This window comes from Microtus pennsylvanicus, chromosome 18 (assembly GCF_037038515.1).
Source record: "Microtus pennsylvanicus isolate mMicPen1 chromosome 18, mMicPen1.hap1, whole genome shotgun sequence".
Classification (NCBI taxonomy): Eukaryota; Metazoa; Chordata; class Mammalia; order Rodentia; family Cricetidae; genus Microtus; species Microtus pennsylvanicus.
This window is the reverse complement of record NC_134596.1, coordinates 33,226,052-33,247,339: the sequence shown is the minus strand read 5'-3', so window position 1 is coordinate 33,247,339 and position 21,288 is coordinate 33,226,052. Positions and strand designations below refer to the sequence as shown.

Below are 21,288 nucleotides of genomic sequence, written 5' to 3'. Positions count from 1 at the left end.
GTCTAAGGCCTTCGGTTCAAACCAGAATGCAAGGTAGAGCAAGGTAAAGCCTAAGAGCTAGGGAGAAAGAGGCAGATGCAGGACCTATGTCCAGCAATAAAATTGTAGCTATTTAAAAACGTTCATGAAGAATCTAAACAACTGGTCATTAACCTATGAGAAGATTTTGAAAAAATATCTTTAGGACCTTTTGTAAGAATTGTAAGCCCATAATAAATTTAGTACTCCAGCAATGCCATTTTAGTTGGAGCTGTACAATGACATTTTGGATGTACCATCTAATTCACAAATAAAAAGCAAGAATTTAGTAGTGATATATGAAGTGTTGTCCAATGGCAGGTAATGAGCTTCCCTTCTAACTTACTTCTTTCATAAAACAAAGATCCCTCTGTCTGCCTTTGCCCTGGTCACCACTTTTTAAACAAATTCATTTCTTCTTCTGCACGGCCTTATTCTACAGTTAGGTGTGTCTTTATTCTTCTCTTCCTTCTCCCATCATTATGTGAACCTGCTAAGGCAAGATCTGGTGATTATCTTTACAGGTTGCACATAAACCCACGGCTTATGGATTATATCTGTTCAATTAACATCCAGTTCATAAGTTAATCCATTATCTCCATTGAATTTGATGTCAGGATCTATTTTTATTCAAATGCAAAACAGTGTTAACACTTTGGAGTAGAAAAATCCTAAGACTTCACCCACAGGGCCAGTAATCATCTTGATTACATTCCATTTTGTTTTGTCTTTTACTAGTGAAATAGCAGGAAAAAGAGATACCAAAGAGAACATGACTAAACTAGGCTAAACGAGTCTTCTCATGGCAACTCCCTTTTCACGGCATGAACAATGTCAGGTATCACATCAAGCCAAAGCCATAGGGAACAAAGTACATACGCTCAAGCCTCGTACCTTGAAAGCTATTCTGGAAGTTTTTTTTCTATTGGTTTGGCTTATGATTTTAGCAAAGTCAATTAAGTCAGCCTGGCAGTTCTTATTTGAAGCCAGAACTGGCTGTTTCTCTTCTTATTCCACAGATTTAAAACAATGAGTAAGACTATTTCTACACAAGCTTTCATTCCATCTCAAAAGAGCCTTTAAAATGGCTCATCTTCTACACCTGGTAGATCTTGTTAAAGGGTGTGCAGTACTCATTCTTGACAAAACAACTAGTAGCTCCCTGGGGAGGTGAGGGATGGGTTCTGCTACAAAACTGATTTGAGGCACAGTCCAAATTATGAGCCACCCAAAGCTGACTTTCAAACCTTTTTTTCTTTTTTTTTTTTTTTGAGACAGGGTTTCTCTATCACTTTGGAGCCTGTCCTGGAACTAGTGCTAGTAAACCAGGCTGGCCTTGAACTCATAGAGATCCTCCAGTCTCTGCCTCCAGCCTCTATGTTGGGATTAAAGGTGTGAGCCACCACCTTCCGGCTGAATTTCATACTTACAGTGTTTATAGGAACCTTTCATAAATATAAAAGAGGCCCTTTTTCTTTTAATATTACCAGTGTGTAAAATAAATTCAGATAGCGTATCCTCAGCAAGGTGAAACGATGACATAGTTTGGTTGCAAAAACTTAAAGCTGGAAGGCTACAGTTGGGTTCCAAACTTTGACTTTGCATTCAAAGCCCAAATTAACAACTTGTTGTTTGTCTTTTGTCAATTTACTTAATCTTTGCAATTTTACATCTCTTCTTCAGTAACATGGAAATAACCATAGCAGAGCCTCTGTCACAGGGCTGCTGACAGGAAAAAGTTTAGGTAAAGCTCTAGTACAAAGACTGATGCATGGTAAGCGCTAAACAAATCCTATTGACTATCATCTCTTCTAGATGCTAGGGATTGTATTCTTTTGGCCATTGATTAAAGGATGTGATGAATTTACAGATCAATATGTTATGTAAAGAGTATACTGTGTTTGTTTTAACCCCCAAGTAACAAACTCATTTCCAATTTTTCCATATACTATTGGCATCATCAAGGCTAACCCAAGCTTCCATTACAGTGAGAAGCAGAAATCCTTGTTTTGGTGTAGGGTGACCATGTTTGCAGTCACGGCTCTTCCTCAACCTGGCGGTGAAGCACACAATCACATCTTTCTGTTTGCTCCTGTCCTTGTTCATGCTCACCAGGTACAAAGACAGGAGACTGGCCCAGCACAAGTCGGAAATAGAGTGTTTCACCCCCAAAGGGAGTATGGGGAATGGTGGGAGAGCAACCATGAGCAGGTAAGCAAACTGTGAGTGGCCTGGGGTGGTGTGAAATAAATGTACGCTAGCTAGAGGAAGAGGCGGCTCCCTAGTCTGGGTCCTGGCTCAATTATGCATTCCATTCAGTAAGCCACCACTGGCTTGTTGTGTGTGTTTGATCTGTAAAACCTATGCATCCTCATGTCAACTAATGGGAGCCTCCTGTCCCAGACGCTGCTGTTTCTTAGGGTTGTGCGCTTTGCATGTCTGAAGCCTTAGCTAACAGTCAGTTCTTCCCTGGATTTTAATTTATTGGCCAAAACAGTTCTGGAGTTTGCAAAGTAGAAGATATTGGAGGAAATCCACATTTTAGGAATATCAATTTTTTTTAATGAAAGCAATGCAAAGGATAAGGGCTGGATTTGAGGGAAGGATTGCAACTGAGGGAACACTGAGCCTGGAAATTAATCTGAGTTGCATCGAATGTAATATGGAAGAGCCAAGAGCAAAGACAATGGCAAACAAGTGGGTGATAATGCAAGAGACATTCCTTTAAGGGAAATAAGGAAAGTTGATCCTCCTCTGGCTACTACAGCTTTGCAGCTCCTTGACTTCGTTGTGTTGGTGGTGAATACTTCCTATCGCTGTGCTGTGCATGTTTCTTTGTACTAGGAGCTGCCAACTGAGTTGTACCCTGTACTGGAAACTAGAGGCAACAACTGAGCTGTGTTGCATGGAATGAACGTGCTTTTCTTGCATGCAACTGTGTTTTAAGAACAGGGCTCTAGAGACATAGGCAATCAGAATTGTCTTCAACAATTCTAGAATGCGGGGGAAAAAACGTATACTGTGAAATCACTCACTGTGGCTAACTCTTCTGCTAAATACTTTTTGGGTCATTTCTCAATTCTTGTGCAGCATAGAGCTGTAAGGGAAAGGGTTCCAGATTGTCATATACGTGAGAAAAGAGAAAGTTCAGAAAGCAGTGAGTCCACTTGTGTTTGCATGTGCTGCGAGCTTGACGCCCAGCTGTGGAGCTGTGTGATCGAAAGATAAGACCGTTGGCTCCTGTTGTACTTTTACCTCCCAAACATTCTGTTTGCTTCCTCAGTGGTGGGATCTCTGCCATTTGCAGAATAATGGCTCCCTTCTTTCAAGGACCACGGCACCGTGTCACTGCTGGGGTCTATTCACGGCAGTCTGTGAAAATGCTTCCGGGAACTGTGTGGTTGACATCCCAGAAGCTATAGCCAAGGGCTTCCCCACCTGGGTTCATGACTCTCAGAGACAGTGCAATGAGTGTGTACACGTGTAGGCACTTTCATGTCCACGCCCACGCTTCTGCCCACAATCCCTTCTTGGGTCTCAACTGAGAGTTTATGGAAGTGATTCAACAGACCTGACTTCCTGTCACCTAGATAATGCAAAATGGTATAACTTCTACCCTTGTTAAACAAGCCAGCGCCTTTGTAGTAGAGTAGACAAGGTAACAGTGATTACATCAAAAGAGAGCTGGAAAGCTCTGTTCAGAAGGACTTGCAATAAGAAACCTAGAGCTGGTGTTCCAAGATCCAGCACATGACCCACTGACTATCAAACACACTGGAGGACATCATGGACACACAACACCAGACTTTGTTGTATAGCAGGATTCCCAGGGCATTTCGGTATAACTGCAGATACACACACACACACACACACACACACACACACACAAAACTGGCATTTTATACTAAGCTATTCATCTGGGAGATTCTGAGGAGCTATTTAAGAGAAGCACTTGTTCCCAGTTATTTCATTAATTGGTCTTGGGGGTTTTGATAAATTTTATAAAACTCTCAGATCTGGTCAGTCCAGAAATTGGATTTTATAAATGCTGTCTTGACTAATAACAGAAATAGGACAGAAAGAATAGTGCAGAGAATGTGGGGCTTGGGCATGCCCAATCCAAAAGACCAAGTATGTCTGAGTCAGATTCAGACATAAGGATGTAACTATTTTAAAATATACTTCAAGAAGAACCCACATTTTTTTTTTTACAACAGCAAAATACCTTCCGTGTTTTTGTGTTCACTTGTGTGAATATGGTCAAGGTAATAAGAAGGCTTATTTCACTGATATGTCCTAGAAGCAAGAGGGGGGGCTAGTGAAAGCATAAATAAAGGCATTTTCTTGAAATAATATCTAGGCCCCACAGATAAGCAGAGTTATTTTGGCACAAATGATCTTTTCATTATACCTTTTATTCTAATGTCCTTGGCATCAAATAGAAATTGAGAGGAAGAGAAGAGGGGCTGACAGGAAGGTAGACAGAGTAAGGAAAGGATGTGCTTTGATCATCTAAGAATAATTCAGGAGGGGAAAAGACCTAAAAAATTACAAAAAGTAAGGCCAAACTTAACAAGACGAGTATATCCTTTTTCCCCAATTTTATACTTTATACATAAATAAGTAAATAAGTTGTAGTAACGAGTTTTAAACGAACATTAAGAGAAAATGGGTCAAGATGGAAACAAATTTTATGAAAGCAGTTTTTAAGTGAAGAACTAGAATAGTTTCAATTTGCTTATGTAGAATTAAAGATTTAACAGAAGAGTAATAGATACATATGAGATACCTACAGGCCTTGCCTTGCCTGCTGCCATGGCTTCCATTTTTTTCCTGATCTTCCTGAAGTCTCTAGACTAGTGACACACAGTCACACAGCCTCCTTCCTTTGTGAAGACTTGATCCTGTCCTGTGCTCTTTATTGAACACACAGTCACAGGAAAGAGCTAAAAGAAACTCAATTAACCACAGAAACCCAGCAGAGACATTCTTCTTTCACATACCTGGTTTCTTTAGGGAAATTATAGAATAGATAGGAAAATTCATATCTGCACTTATTCCCCTAGAGCTTTGGTAGCTGCTGAAGAGAGTCAACAATACTGTAACCACAGCAAAGCTGACCCTGTCGCATTATCTTCCATTGCTATATTGCCAGGGCCATAGGCAGTTCTCCATATTAGTTACTTTTCTCATTGCCAGATGACAAACCAGCTGACCTAAAGGAGCATAAATACGGACATGCTCATTTGGGTCATCTGTTGAGGGCATAGCCCATTGTTAGGAGGAAGTCAGGGTGGCAGGGATTTTAGGCAACTGTCCCATTGCATCTGCTGTCAGGAAGTCGAGGTGATGGGTGCTGGTGCTCACCTTGCTTTCTCCTTTATATTTAGGGGAAAATATTTATTTACTCTCCTGAGCTTACGAAATAGAATCTCCCACCTAAATAATAGTATCACGTGGGCTAACCTATAATAGTATCACCTGGTTTAACCTAGTTCTGATAATGCCTCCTGGATAAGCCTGGAGACTGTTTCCATGATGATTCAAAATCCTGTCAAGCTGATAATCAAAATTCATCTTCATATTCATTCACTTCTAGTCTCCTGTCTTCACCCAAACATTGGTAAAAGAATTAGACCAAAACATGCCGATGGCATGCTAGCTTAATGAAGTTCTATCTTCTCTTTACATTCACAGTTTGTGTATGTTCACGTGTCTGAATATAGTGCAACTTTTCACAGTGTGTGTCTTAGTGTGTGTGGCAGAATCTTTCTAGCTGCAAAAGTAAAAGATCCTGGTCAGGGAAGAGCTGTAGACACGGGCACGCACTCAGCCCTGTTGTTACCATGTAGGTTCACACACAGATGGTCCACCCTCAAGGATGACCAAAGGATATTATTATCTCCAGTCCCCACAGGGACACAGGGAACAGTTGCTGGAGTCTGTGTTGTGACGAGTTTATGCTTCCCCATGAAGAGAAGCCTGGTTACTCTGTCTCTGAGAAAGAGCTGCTTTAGTCCAGAGAAGTTGAGAGACGTGCAGTCCCTCATCGTTATTTAAAGAAACATGGGTTGTATGGGATTTTTTTTATGAAAAAGGGGGGATTTTTATTGTTGGTATTTCATGACATTAGTTTTAGGAAGTGTTAACATCTAATTCTTTGAATAACTGATTTCATCTAGTGTATATAGCATCTTATTTTAGCAGTTGCAGATGTCCAATAATGTCTTACAGAGTCTGGTGGAAATATGATAGTCATTGTTAAATTAGTAGAAAGGCTAAGACACACCATTCTGTAGACAGAAGAAAGAGTGTGTGCCCTTTCATTGCAACGGAGACCAGCTGGGTGGTCAATGAAAGATCAGGACTACTGAGTCCTTGATGCTATCCTCCCGAAAGCCAACTTCACATAAATTTCCTCACCCAGTTCTACACGTATTACATGATTTTTTATGTCGTTCTAGTTATACAAATATATAGGCAAATATTTTGTGACAATACCTTCTGTAGTTCATTAGTTTCTATAATAAGGGAGAAACAAATTAAAATACTTTCTGATGAAACAAGTCAAGCAGAAAAAGAAGACACTCGCTTTACATTCCGGAGGTTAAAACTGTAATGACGTCAAGTGAGTGCTGGATTTTGTAGAGTACTTTCTGCTTTTATTCTCCCTTTATACTATGGATAAACCCTGGCAATTGTATACGCTGCACTTTGTTATGTGCCTCTTAGGTAGGAACTGTGGAAAACTGAGCAGAAACTAGACAGTGAAGTTGAGTATTCTGAAATTTGAATTAATCATTTTAGCTAATTCCATGTCTCATAAACCAGTTTAAACTTACTCTTCAGCACAGTTTTGTTTTGAGATGTTGGCTCATTGCTTATACACAAAACAGGATGCCTTATACATACAGTAAATTCTAAAACATGTGAAATGTACTTTCCACACCTAACAGCTTTTCACCATGATGCCATGCCTGCCTCGGATATTTGGCATAATGTTCTTTCAGTCACTTTGACTTGGGCAATTTCATTACGATTCATACACCTGAGTTTTCCTATCTGCAGTAATAACACCTGTGTATACTGAACACTTAGGATTGTAGAATTTGCCTCATTTCACTAACTCTCTCAGCCTGCAATTTGACACCTGGTCCCATTCTAAGCACTAGACATGCACACAGCTCCTGCTCTGGGGATGTTCTAGACGTAGTGTGGGAGTTAACTTGCAAGTTAACTTGCCCAGGTCGGAGAGTGATAGGACACACAACTGTTGTGAAGGTCGAATATGACATCACAGGTAAAAACAATTCGAAAGCAGTGAAGTTCTATTGGAATGGAGCATTACTCTCTCAGGACTCTATTGCCAACCACTATCCTAGGTTTTATGCATGGTTTATCATATAGCTGAGTTCCCAGACCAACCCACAGATATAAACAACTGTATTTTGTTTTTGTTTTTCTTTAATAATTTGCAATGTGAGTTTTGTAGTGATTCTGAAAAAGAAATAATTTCCAATTTAAAAAAAACATACACAAAACTAAACTTCCTTCTAATCTAATTTGGAATACTTGACACAAAGCTTGGAACATATATGTCATGATGATCTATAGTTTAGGCTTCAGATTTCAGAGCTAGTAGGTGAATCATCATGGCTCAAAAGAAAGCAATTAATTTAAGTAAGAACACTGCAGTGGTTCAACAGGATGACAAACGTTTGCACAAGCGCAATGGCACTTTCTACTTGTGAGTTACTGACTCTTTAAGGGAACTTGGGTGCAACTGTTGTGGTACCAGTAGCATTAGGTACTTTAACAACTTCTGAATAGACTTTCTCTTGCCATTAAGCCACAGAAGATATGACAAAGTGGTTCTTCTATGAGAATTTGTTTGAGATTAAAGCCCTGAGAAGAACTAATCTTTGAGGCAATTCTCACAGAAATATATAGCCGCCGATAGTAGAGATAGAAGAAAAATCCACATCATCAGAACTGACGGAAAGGGTTTTTTTTTTTTTTTTTTTTGCATTATACGTGGTGGAATACATTCCTCTGTCAAATAAGCAATAGGCACCTTGGTGGATTTGTTTATCCATGTTACTTAAAGTTCCTAGTCTTTAGAATACATTAATGCTCACTTTACTTGAAAATCATTCCTGGAAACATTTATTTTTTCAGTAGCAACTTTTTTTTTTCTGAAATTATCTTATGTTAAGAAGAAAACCCAATGGGAAAAAGCAAATGTGCTTCCCCCCTAGTTTTCCCGCCAGTACATTCCATTCCATTTTCACTCTTTTCACACTCGTTTATAACTTAGCATCATGGCACAGCATGATGCTCAGGTAATATAATATCAACGCTATAATATTAACGCTATAATATCAACGCTACCTCTTAACACTGTTTTACTTGAGTCACTTCTCTGTTCTTCGATCTCTAAGGGACCAATTAACTTGTTTAAAAAATGAGGTTTTAAGATCACCCTGTATGGAGGTGGTGCTATATTTGAAACACCACCGTTGAGTGAAGCAGAGGAGAAGGTTCAAGAAGTAGATAATGGTGCCTAAGGTCAAACAACCTAGAAAAAGAACTAATATACAGCATTAGATACACTAAATTCTTATAGTGGATAAAATGTTCCAAATTCTGCCTTTTGAAGCTTTGACTGCTACTCCATCCCCACATGGTCAAACAAGACTATTGGCTATCTCTTGAACATTCTGTGTGGGTTTCTGAAATTTGGATTGTGCTTCCTTGAGGGAAGAGCAACGTCTTTCACTCTCGCGACATTTCATTATGTTCCATCACTCACTGAAGCCTGGATGTCTTTCATCCGTTGTGGGAATGTGGCTTCCTTTGGATAATGCTGCTGGCAATGTCTTTTCCATCCTGTAAAGTTTTGAATTCTTTGTTATGTGTCACGTATCAAAGCTCTGCAAATTGAAAGATTGTTCTTGTGCCCCACGATGCCTCAATGTCTTTGCCCTTCACAGCCTCCCACCTCCGATCTTCCCCCTCATAACAGTTCTAAGAAAAGGAAAAAAAAAAACAACTCATCTCTGACAAAATATTGTGACTAAATACTGATAGCCGTCTTTTGTATTTATATTTTCTCTTGGTCTCATTTCTCTCTCACCTTTGAAATATGTCTTACTTGTTAATAATTCTCATTTACAAAATCAAAAGCATTGGGGTAAAGGAAGAATTCCTCCATTGTTGATGGGAGTGCAAGCTGGTACAGGCCCTTTGGATATCAGTATGGCAATTTCTCAGAAAATTAGTTAACAACCATCCTCAAGACCCAGCAATACCACTTTGGGTATATACCCAAAGAATGCTCAATTGTACCACAGGTCATGTGCTCAACTATGTTCAAAGCAGAATTGTCTGTCATAGCCAAAACCCTGGAAACAACCTAAATGCCCCTCAACCAAAGAATGGATAAGGAAAAATGTAGTACATTTACACAATTGGAGTACTACACAGCAGAAAAAAATAATGACACCTTGAAATTTGCAGGAAAATGGATGGATCTAGAAAACATCATATTGAATGAGGTAACCTAGACCCAGAAAGACAAATATCTTATGTACCCACTCAAAAGTGGCTTTTAGACATAAAGCAAAGAAAAACCAGCCTACAATTCACAATTTCAGGGAACCTAGACAACAGAAAGGATCTTAAGAAAGACATACAAAGGATCTAATCTATATAAAGTAGAAAAAGACAAGATCTTTTGAATAAATTGGGAGCATGGGGGATTATGGAGAGGACAGAAGGGGATAGGGAATGGGAGGGAATCTTATACGTTCACATAAGATTCCATTGGAGAATTTTTTCCTTTTTAAGATGTCTAAATTTTAGATAGCTTCTTGTTTAGGGGTGAGAGACCATGTCCACTTTCCTCTGTCAGCACTGAGATTCCATCTGATTTGAACCTACACAGGCCCTGTGAGTTCTGCCTTCATCTCTGTGAGTCATAAGTGTATCAGTCTTCTTATGTCTGGAAGACACTGCTTCCTTTGAGTCATCCATCCTCTGGGAACCTTCTCATGTTTCTGCCTCTTCTTCTGCACATAGCCCCTGAGCTCTGATTGAAGAAGTTGGATGAAGAAATTCCCTTTAGAAATGAGTGCTCCAAAATCTCTCACTCTCTGCACATCGTCCAGTTGTCTGTCTCTGTGTTAGTTCCCATCAGCCACAAAAAAAGTTTTGCTGGTGATGGCTGAGCAAGGCACTGATCAATGGATGTAGCATAAGTCATTAGGAGTCATTTTATTGCTGTGTTCCTTTAACAGAACAATAGTACACAGTCTTCTATGGGGCCATTCTCTTTCAAACCACCGTGCCAAAAATTCTAAGATAGCCCGACTGTAGATTACTTATGCAATTAAAATATGCACCATTGATTGAAATTGCAAAAATTAGTCAGAGAGAACGGCCCAGAAAAGTGGTTTTATTGTTTTAAAACATGAATAAAAACTGAAAACTGCCACGTAATATTAACACGCATGGGTATTGGTTTTGAGTGCCTTCATCAAGTCATCTAGGCATTATCTCTTGCAAAGGTTGGTGTCTGGTCAACTGATGCTATCAGAATTAATGACCAGCATGGTGTGGAGGAACTTTCTTGCTTCTCTGAGCAACTATATGACTAAGAAGTACTGAGACATGTGGTAAAACAATATAAATCAAATGATTAACCTTATCTACTTAAAGCACACACTATCTCCAAATCCTACCTAATGTTTTTCTTCCATAAAATAAGGAAAGGAAACATTAATGTATGTGTGTGTGTGTGTGTGTGTGTGTGTGAGAGAGAGAGAGAGAGAGAGAGAGAGAGAGAGAGAGAGAGATCTGTTTGTGTGCCTGTGTGTGTCTGTCTCTGTGTGTCTGTTTTTGAATGTTTGTGTGTGTGTTAATTATCATGGGCATTGATAGGGAAAGTGTAAGTCATGATGTGGCATTTGTCTCATATGGACATTTATTATCTCCAACTATGTAGGGTAAGCAACCTAATCTCACTGAATTAACCATCTTTTAAAAGGCATGATCCCACTCACCCTAACAATCAGATCTCCCCTGAACGTCCTTTATACAGCACTATGCACATAGAAGATGGTGTCATTTGAGTTTGGCATCTGTGTTTGGTAATTTAGTCCTTACAGTTAAGTGTTTTCTGTGAATATGTCTCTAATACACACATCACCAGAGATATCAAATTGTTTTTATCACTAAGATAGTTTTACATACATTTATGCTATAATTGAGGAAACATATCAGGCCTCCATTTTCATATTATAATATGAAATATATTATGATATTATAGTGTGTTTCTTAACGTAATTTTAAAACTCAGGATGTCAACGTTTAAGCAAAGCTCAATTTTTTTTTACCTACTTCGGAAAAGTCTGAATATAAAAATGTTAACCTTTTATTTTTCTTATAAAACTTTAGCACTTTGTAGTTCAAGAAAAATAATAAGTAAAGTATATTACCAAAAGTGTTTTTTTTTCAAACAGCGTAAGCACTATTGCAGATTTTCTGCTTGTGTTAGACTTAATTTATTAATTCTCTCATTAGCCTACTATTTTCTGATATAATTCTACAGGCATCATTAGCTAAGGATATTTCAAATTTCTTACATTTTTATAAATATTTTTATCTTAGGCAGTACATAATTGCAGTACAACTCCCTTCTGGCTAACCTCAAAATCAAAACACAAACAAGGAGCTTCATTAGTGAAGACCATTTTAAAGAAATATCTTTTAGGGAATAAATTTGATTATTTTTATGTCCTGAAATACCATAAGTTAATAAGGCTCTAATAAACCATTCCATGAAAAAAAAGTTAAGGTTTTATTTTAATTCAATGAAATGAAAATTACAATGCTTATATGCTTCCTTTTATCATACCACAACCCCAAATTAGCTCTGGAGAAGGACAAAAACCACATAGATGGTTCAGCTGCCTTTAATAGTAACAGAAACATTATATATTCTACAGCCTCTTGTGTTGGTCAAACTCTGACGTTGCTGCCTAATGTTGACATGCTGGGGCAAGATGCTCCTATTTCCTCAGATAGAGCGGATGAATAGGGAGACAGGAGAGATCACCAACCTGGCACTCAGAGCCTGTTGCAACGAATGTACGTGTCCTACACAGAAGGGGCGAAGAACAACTGTTAAAAATCCAAATAAAATGTACCATTTTGATGGTCCTGTAATGTAAACAACAGGCGTCAACCACTCAATGATAGCTCTCTCTCAAATAACGTTACAATTTCTTTCTTTCCACAATAAAGAGAAAATTGCCATAAAGGGGAGATGTTAAATATTACAATATATACTTTGAATGAACAAGAAGTGATATTTTCCCCTCTCCCCAACTGGAGGGACTGTCTGATATCCTGCCCCTTCCTCTTTCACTTCTCTTTTGAAATTCAGTACTGCGGAAAGGTTAAAAACTAGAGACAAGTAAAGGAAAATCCCCTTGCCTTTTTCTTACCTCTGTCCACTAGACCAAAGATATAATCCTGCAACTGAAACAACGTTTCTCATGAAGTAACCAATATATGTTCCTTCATGTAGATAATGAATAGCCCTCTGTAATTGCAGAGGTGCGATATTTGGTTGAATGCCAAGCGATCATCTGGGTTCCTCCTAGAGGTAATGTGAGCAGATGTTTATTCTCCTACTCTTTGCTGGTAAGGAAAGATCTTAAGTGGTTGGTCTGTCAAGATCACAGAACCTGAGTCCTGTCTCTTCTCCATTACCCAGACTCTCTCCTGTCTCCATAAACTTTCACCACTGAGATAAATCACTAAAACCAGTGTGTGTGTGTCTGTGTGTGTGCATATGTGTGTGTATGTGCTCATGTAGTTCATACATATATATGAGTTAAAAAAATGATTGCAATTTTCATTATAGATATCAAGATATATTTTTATGCTTAGTTAATAAAATGTTTTTGTACATACTACAAAATAAATGACCTAAAAACAAGAGTATTGAATTTTACTGATACTCAATTTTTAAAATGTAGTTGAAACAGATAAAAATATAAACATGTTTTAAATGAAGTGCATTGATCCGGCTAATTATTGCCTACAAAAATAACTTAAAATAATTCATACTCTGTACAAGTCACTAGATGTTGTGAGTATGACAGTGAACAAACTGTGCCTTTAAGGCATCCCACCCAGAAGGTGAGGAAGATATAAGACAGAGTCACTACATGCCTAAATGCTGGGGTCATGAGAATCCAAGTGAGTAGGGGTTGGCTGGAGAGATGCTTTTTATAAGACAATTAAGCTGAAACAAATAAGAAGGAAGGAAGAGGGAGGGAGGGAGGGAGGGAGGGAGGGAGGGAGGGAGGGAGGGATAGAGAGAGGAAGGGAGGAAAAAAAGGAGAGAGGGAGGGAGGGAAGGAAGGAAGGAAGGAAGGAAGGAAGGAAGGAAGGAAGGAAGAAGTTAATTGAATTGATTAATTGTGGTGGGTGCAGATCAGGGGAGGGAAACAAGATGTCCTTAAGCAAAAGTGGAAGAACAAGACAGCACTGGAGAAGGCAATGAGAGCTGTCAGGAAAAAAGTGGAATGATGTGATCCCCCTAGAAAACAGTGTAGGATGATAAACTTCAGTGTGGGTTTGTCCTCACGACTTTGGAGCTCCAATCAGACAAAGAGGAAACAGCTAGGAAGACTATATAGAGTTACAAACTTATACTTTCCCTGGAATTCTCTTTTCTTTAAACCTACTAAATACAGACTTCTTTTCTGACACGGTGTGTTCACATGGAACAAGAGACACCAAGTCTTTACCACACCATTTAACCTGCATTGGCTCGTTTAAGACTCAAGATAACTCTTACCAAATGAACAAACTGCTTCTTGATGGGGTATAGGATTATTTTATAGCCCAGGCATCTCGGATGGCAGATCCAGAATTAAAATCCAGGTTTTAAGATCTCTTCTCTATTGCACTTACATGACTGGAAACACTGGACCTGTTAGCAGAAGAATCTTATTAAATAATTGCTTATTTAGATTCTTCTGTCATAGAACAGAGTAGTTAAGGCTGATGTCTTCAGGTAACTACATTCAACAAAGAAACAGACTGATGTGAGTAGCTTTTCTTTCTTAACAAATTCCTTTTTACTCGGGAAGAAAATGTTGTTCATGTTTCAGAGAGGAAAGAAGGGCTTATTAATAATTGGACTATACTGCTTGGATACCTTCTATATCCTATTGCCTTGTTAATTCTCTCTTTCCCCCATTAGGACGATTTTCTTACTCATTTACTCAAAGTTTTTCTAATATACTATCTCCCAGCATGATTATGTGTGAAAGGAAAGACTGCCAGTGTTAACATAGATGGTATAGTCTATCACAGTAAACTGAAGGCCAGAGATAAGGAGAGAGAGGAAGAGAGAGAGAGAGAGAGAGAGAGAGAGAGAGAGAGAGAGAGAGAGAGAGAGAGAGAGACTTTTAAAAGCAGATGTTCATATGACCTTCCTACTAGAAGCCAAAGAATCCCTAGGGTAACACTTAGAAGAACTGGTCCAGTCACTTTTCTGGTTTCCAACCCATGTTTTTTTTTTTTTTTTTATTAAAAGGGGTGCAGTGACCTGAAAGTCTAATTACCCCTCTCCCAATGTCTGTTTCTTAGGCTGCTGGTAGCAGAAAGCAGGACTAGTTGACAGCCATCCTCAGAATCAAATCCCACAAATAACCTCAGCAATTACTCTGTGCTGTGCTGGAGAAATTAGTGGGCACTCGGGAAGAAAAGAGTAGTGCGCTATGAACTCCAAGTCAGGTGAATGCAGAGTGGAGCTCTAAGTACCGAAGCTATTAGAAGGAAAGCCGAGCACATGTCATCACTCCTTCTGCTCCTACAGATGTACAGCTATCTTCAAACTCAGGAATGGCTCACCCATTCTTACCAGAAGAGCGGTGGGGTGGGGGACACCACATGCTGAGCTCTAGAGAATACTAGCTTGCAATATATTGAAATAGTCAAACGGAATGTGAGTTCACATGAAGGAGCAGAGAAGGGGAAACTGCAAAGGGCAAAGGGCTGATGAAACAGTATTAAGCAGAATAAGAAAGAGCCAAGAAGAACATTGCTGAGGAAGCTGTGGAAAAGTTGGCCTGGCATCAGAGAAATGTCTTAGCTCAGTTTGTCTGGCAGGAGCAAGCAGGGAACCTCAAAGTGTCTGTGCCTGACAAAAATCACCCTTGCCTTCCATCAAGGAGGCCTAAGAATTAAGAGGAACCCAGAAGACGAGAACCTGTTTCCATCAGGGTGTCTCAGCTTACAAAACACCTATTGCAGAGTCACTTTAGTAGGAAAGGCCTGGAACAATATTCTTCTAATATGAATTGAGGCTTAGGCCCAATGCAGATATCAGAATTTCCTGAGGGCACACGTGGTATTTGAAATATATTTCGTTGATGAGTCTTATAAACAATTAAGTTTGTTACTCCAACTAAGTTTAGTGATAAGCACTGCTTGAGAGAGAAATTTGCATTCCTGAACACATACTGGACAAAGGTGACAGACGTCCTCCCATGTTCAGTTTACTGTCATTCACAAAAGGACCCCCCCCCATGAGTTATCCTTGCAAGGCATGCAAATTCTGCTGGCCACCAACATGTTTCTGATGGATGCCCTGCAGTCTGGTGGCTACCTGCCCTTTTGACAGAAAGAAGGGTATAGATTCTGAAGTCCAGGCATCATCGCCACCATCTTCGTCAGAGTAGCTCAGAGCACCAGGCCAGCCCGGGAGAGGAAAGACTGCAGAAGACCTTCAGAACCTCCTGGCAGCAAGGGGATGCTCACCAAGACCATAATTGTAGATCGCAGTGTTAGGTGCTCAAGGCAAAACACCACGCTTTCCTCTGACGGAATGATTATTCAACTTGCAGGTCTAAAACAAACTTATAAGAAGGACTCCTGTGGTGTAGAAACATTTAATTAATTAGAAAATTGCATGTGTGTTCATTAAACTTGTATTTTCCAGCAGATAAGCCAGACTAAATAAAACCATGTTCAAAATCAAGCGTTCACGCAAGCAATTCCTAGGGATCTATGCCCACCTGCAAAATAAATGCTGAGCTGGAGCCACTGTCTGCTTCTTGGTAATCCCGACTCTTTCCCCTTTCCCTCCCTCTCCTAACTGCTGGTGAGTTGAGGTCTTGGTTTAATTAATGCCTCCATCTGTAGGCTGCTAACCCTAAGAAGCCTGCGGCTCTGTGCCAGGCTTTTCTATACACAACATCATGGTGCCAACCTCCACATCTGTATTTGCAGCATAAAGCATTGCTGCCCTCATGGTGAGGTATGAATGCCTGCAGAATACTGATAAATGAATGGTCCTTTATCCTAATACCTTTGCTGGCATAGTACAAATGAAGGACAGATAAAGCATCCTTTAATGCGAACACATCTCTTTCCATACTGTTCTGTTGGGTCGTCTCTTCAAAGATTACAGTGTCCTTCCTGCTCAGGCCCCCATCACCTCCCACCATTGGGGAAGCCACGTGGAAGCCTTCTAGGGCGCATGCTGAGTCACTTCTCTACTCTCTTCTCTCCGCAGCTCCAATGGAAAATCGGTTACATGGGCCCAGAACGAAAAAAGCAGCCGGGGGCAACACTTGTGGCAGCGGCTGTCGGTCCACATCAACAAGAAGGAGAATCCCAATCAGACAGCGGTCATCAAACCCTTCCCCAAAAGCACGGAGAGCCGTGGGCCGGGTGCAGGGGCTGGTAGCTCTGGCCCTGGGGTGGCAGGCGCTGGTGGCAGCGCTGGATGCGCTGTGGCAAGTGGCCCGGAGCCTCCTGATACAGGCCCCAAAGCACTGTACGACGTAGTGGAGACTGAGGAACGCTTCCCAGCAGCTGCCAGGCCGCGCTCTCCGTCGCCCATCAGCACTCTGAGCCACCTCGCAGGCTCGGCAGGCCGCACAGACGACGACGCGCCCTCACTGCATTCGGAAACTGCAGCGCGCAGCAGCTCCTCCCAGGGCTCGCTCATGGAGCAGATCAGCAGCGTGGTGACTCGTTTCACTGCCAACATCACAGAGCTCAACTCCATGATGCTGTCCACTGCAGCGGCGCCCGGGCCAGCCGGTGCCCCTATCTGCTCGTCATACCTGATCCCCACAGAGATCCAGCTGCCCACGACCATGACGACTTTCGCGGATATCCAGCCACTGCCGGCCATCGAGGTGACTGGAGGAGCTCAGCAGACAACAGGGGCATCACCTGCCCAGGAGACTCCTGCAGGAGCTGAGGCCGCACCAGGCAAACCAGACCTGGAGGAGCTGGTAGCCCTGACTCCGCCATCGCCCTTCAGGGACTCGGTGGACTCGGGGAGCACCACCCCAAACTCTCCGGTCTCCGAGTCAGCCCTCTGCATCCCATCATCTCCCAAATATGACACTCTCATCATCAGAGATTACACGCAGAGTTCCTCGTCGTTGTGAACCACTGAAAACTTTCCTGGGATCGGTATGAGCAGCAGAAGACCTCGGTGTCACACATGGGCGCAGCGACACCCAGAGCCACCCCAACAGAGTACCTGAGGTGGACGATGCCAAGGGCACACACGGTGGAGACACGAGATCAATAGTGCTATTTCACAACAACCGATGACGACACCAACCACACATCTTCTGGCAGATTATCTTCTAGTGGCCTTAGAAAAAACATGGGCTTTTAAGAAACACTGCTTCTATTTGGAGAGTGCTGACCAGGATGGGTTGAAGCAGTTAACAATACCAAGTGCTTTGGGCAGAGGCATCAACGGTGTGAGCAGCACCCTGGACCGTGAAAAGTGGAGTTAATAAGCAACTGTAAACAGTTTTGTTTGTTTACTTCATTTTCCCAGAAGAGTCTTTGATTCACCAAACACTGAATGTACATTTTCTAACAAACTCAAACATCTGGGACCAAAAAGTTAATCTTCCTGTTTTTTCCTTCCTTCCCCGGTCCAGACCTTGAAAAGCTCACAGTGATTAGAGCCCAGTATTTCCTGAGGCTTGTGATTCTCCTGAATAACACAAACGGGTAGTGAGTGTTTGCTGATGGACAGAGAGTTTCTAACTGAGACTTTCCGATCAGGCTGTGAGATATTCTTCCAAAAGCCTGCATCCTGGATTCCACCTAGTTATTTCAGATTCACTTCCATTAACCAAGAAAACCAGTGCAAGATTTCTGGACTATTTCACCATGTTGCCAATCAATACTGGAGTAGCAAAAAAAAAAAATATTTTCTGGAACACTGTTTTGTAATTCCCTCACTGGGGTGCATTGTGTAGCTGGAAATTCTCTTTGTAATAACTCGTGAGCTGTAACCTGGCTCTCTTTCGCGATACACAGGCACTCCTCTTTATGAATGCCCTTCCGTTAGTGTTGCCAGCTGAAACAGGAAGATCCACAATGAGCTTCCTCATTCCCTTCTTGTAAGAACCTGATATACAAAGAGATCCTCTGTTAGTGGTGGCTGTTTTGACCCCAGACCCACTTCTGAAAGAGTGGTCCCTAGACCCTATGCGGATGTCACACGCGGAGGGACTGTTACGGAAAAAAAAATAATAGTACAGAATCTCAGCACAGGAAAGTCAGCATAGCAAACGATTTGCTGTGCCCCAATGAGCAGTGATTTTACCTTCTCTTGGCTGCTTATATGGGGCAGCTATGAACTATGACAAATGTAGATTTTTTTTCAAAGCAATACAGAATACTCAAACAGAGGAACCTTAATATCAACCACAGTCTTTCTCAGCCATTCCAAAAAAAGGCAAAGCAATTGCAAATCCTTTACTTTTTAAAATAGTTATTAATATGGTTTTGTGCACTTCATACTGTCACTTTTTAAATACTGCAGGAAAGAGTTTTAGGGTTACAATAAAAACATACATGCTTTGGTGGGCTCACATAGGTAGAAACTGTACAACAAGACCTGAATCTACTAGCATCTTTTTATTGGTCCCATTGCAGCTATCCTCAGGTACCAAATAGTCTTGATTTTTAAATAAAGATAGTAATAAGAGGAGGTATTCTATAAATTTAATGTTCAGTTGACCCAGCCTTATACTAAAGATAGCCTTATGAGAAAGATTTGCCAAGAGACAGAAGTATATTTTTAGCAGAGAGAAATTTAAATAGAATTTTAAAATTCTTATTTCAATATCCTTGATATCCTGCTCTCTCTCTCTCTCTCTCTCTCTCTCTCTCTCTCTCTCTCTCTCTCTTCTTTTTCTATTTTGGTTGTTTTTGTTTTTTTTCTTGTTATTGTTGTTGTTGGGTCTTATTTTTATTTGTTTATTTACCATCTGATTTTAAAGAAATTGAAACTGGAAGTCTACCCATTGGCATAATCTTTTATTCCCAGTTTTAAGATTTTTAGTAACTACTGACATTGCTTTTCTGATACCTGTTCGTATTTGAAATTTTAAATGGAATCTTCCATGTTGAAGCATTAAAAGCTAACAATAATTCATAAATTAATCAAGCTTTGTAAATCAGATTTGAAAATAACATTGTCAGAGCAATGCAATCCCAAATAGTGATGGGATTCTTGGAAGAGAAAAGAAGTCTGGCTAACTTGCATAGCTTCATTGAAAGGGAATGCCTGCCTCTCCCTGAAAATCCCTTGTAAATACTTTGAAAGGTCAGTGCCCCTTGGTATCCATCAAAAACAGTGCATTCACCTGGGGTTAAAGTCTGCTTTCCTAGGTGTTAATATCTTTCTAAATAAGCACTACTTTCTTGTTTCACTGACTCTTTACCTTGGTTTCTGTTTTACTGTTATGTGCAGTAAGTTTTACTTCTTCGACTTTTTTTGTGATGGAAGTCTTTTTTTTTCCTATGATTTCCATGACATGTCTTTTCCTCTAAAATTTACTACTTTATCAGAAATCGCATTAGAAATTCAAGTTTATTGAAATTTCCTTATATAATTCCTTGTGGTGTCATAGTCAGCTATAATAAAAATAATTTATTTAATTAGAGGGAGATAAAATTATTTTTCTATAAGTTATCCAAACATTGTCATCTAATTGAATAGATTGTATATTGCACATACCAATAATACATCTTTGAAATCTTTGATTTTGGAATGATGCTAACTCTCTCTTTGCCGATTATAACACCAGGTTCCAAGTAATAACTATAATATAAATAAAACTGAATATTTATTCTAGGGCTAGGATATGAACTTCCCAATTCATTTGAGGACCTATTCTTACTGAGTTTTCTTGATAACAATCTAGTCCAGGTACCTAGTGATAAAGCAGTTGGGACTTAAGTGACATAAAGAAAAGATGAGAATGATAAAGACCAGAACCGCAGCCTGAAAGGAGGTTTTGGTCCTAAGAACTGAGAGGAGACCTGGATTGACTAAATTTATTGCCCAAAAGGTCCACTTACTTTCCTTTTGAGAAGAGTGGAGTGAGCCTGAGAAGATTGTGTTTGGATGGGGCTAGACATAGGGAACTCGAAAGGAATCTGGAGAGGAAACTCATAAGAAAATTGACAGAAGCAAAGGAGAAAAACAAATCTCCACACGTGCTAATCTTTGAACATAATATTCTTTTTCCAACGACTGATAAACCAGCAAGTGATCAGAAGGACTCGGAGCTATTTATGACTGTAAATGCATTGTATAACGGCTTTGCTGCAGTCTGACTTCCAAACCAGGAATTAAACATTCTTTTTCAGAAAAAAGAAAAGAAAAGAAAAAAAATGTCCTGTGCTAGTCTCCCAGCAAAATGTACATGGTTTGGAGACTTCAAAGTTATTATATGAGTTCTCATTTAGCAACAGCTTATTAATAACCCTCAAGCTGTCTGAATCTCTATAGTTACCATTTACAATTTTATACTGTGAAAAAAAAAACTACAGATCAGTGAAAGCATAAAGATGACTCAGAATTTGCCTTGAAGAGGATCTGAGGCCTGGGAGAATCTCAAATGTCTGTTGTTGAATGGGGCATGTATAAAACAGTTGGCTGGATTTCACTGATCTTCCAGATGTGAACAAATATACTATGTATATTGTGTGTCTTTCTAGAACTCAATGGCAGCTGCTGGTGATGTTGTAATTAGAAATCTATATAGAATATAGATGTTTAGAGAGATGGTGCCAATACTAAAATATTTGTGTGGGCTACAAGTGCTTGTACTTCATTTTTTTTCTGCACTCAGAACTGATTTGGTTTTACAACTGTGTGCACAATCTGTTCTTTTTCTGTTGTTGCAGCTT

General features: G+C 40.1%; 1 protein-coding gene across 4 annotated transcripts in view; it reads left to right on the top strand.

Moving 5' to 3' along the window:
- Positions 1 to 20,745, top strand: part of Grm5 (glutamate metabotropic receptor 5) — a 350,264-nt gene extending 329,519 nt beyond the window's left edge. For 2 of the 4 annotated variants that reach the window (XM_075953286.1, XM_075953287.1), the window contains exons 10-11: positions 2,134 to 2,229; positions 16,619 to 20,745. In XM_075953286.1, the coding sequence (XP_075809401.1) occupies positions 2,134 to 2,229; positions 16,619 to 17,507 (985 nt within the window). In that variant the 3' untranslated portion in view covers positions 17,508 to 20,745. The remainder of the gene's footprint in view (positions 1 to 2,133; positions 2,230 to 16,618) is intronic. The other 2 variants (XM_075953288.1, XM_075953289.1) reach the window with 1 other exon arrangement.
- The last annotated feature ends 543 nt before the right edge of the window (positions 20,746 to 21,288 follow it).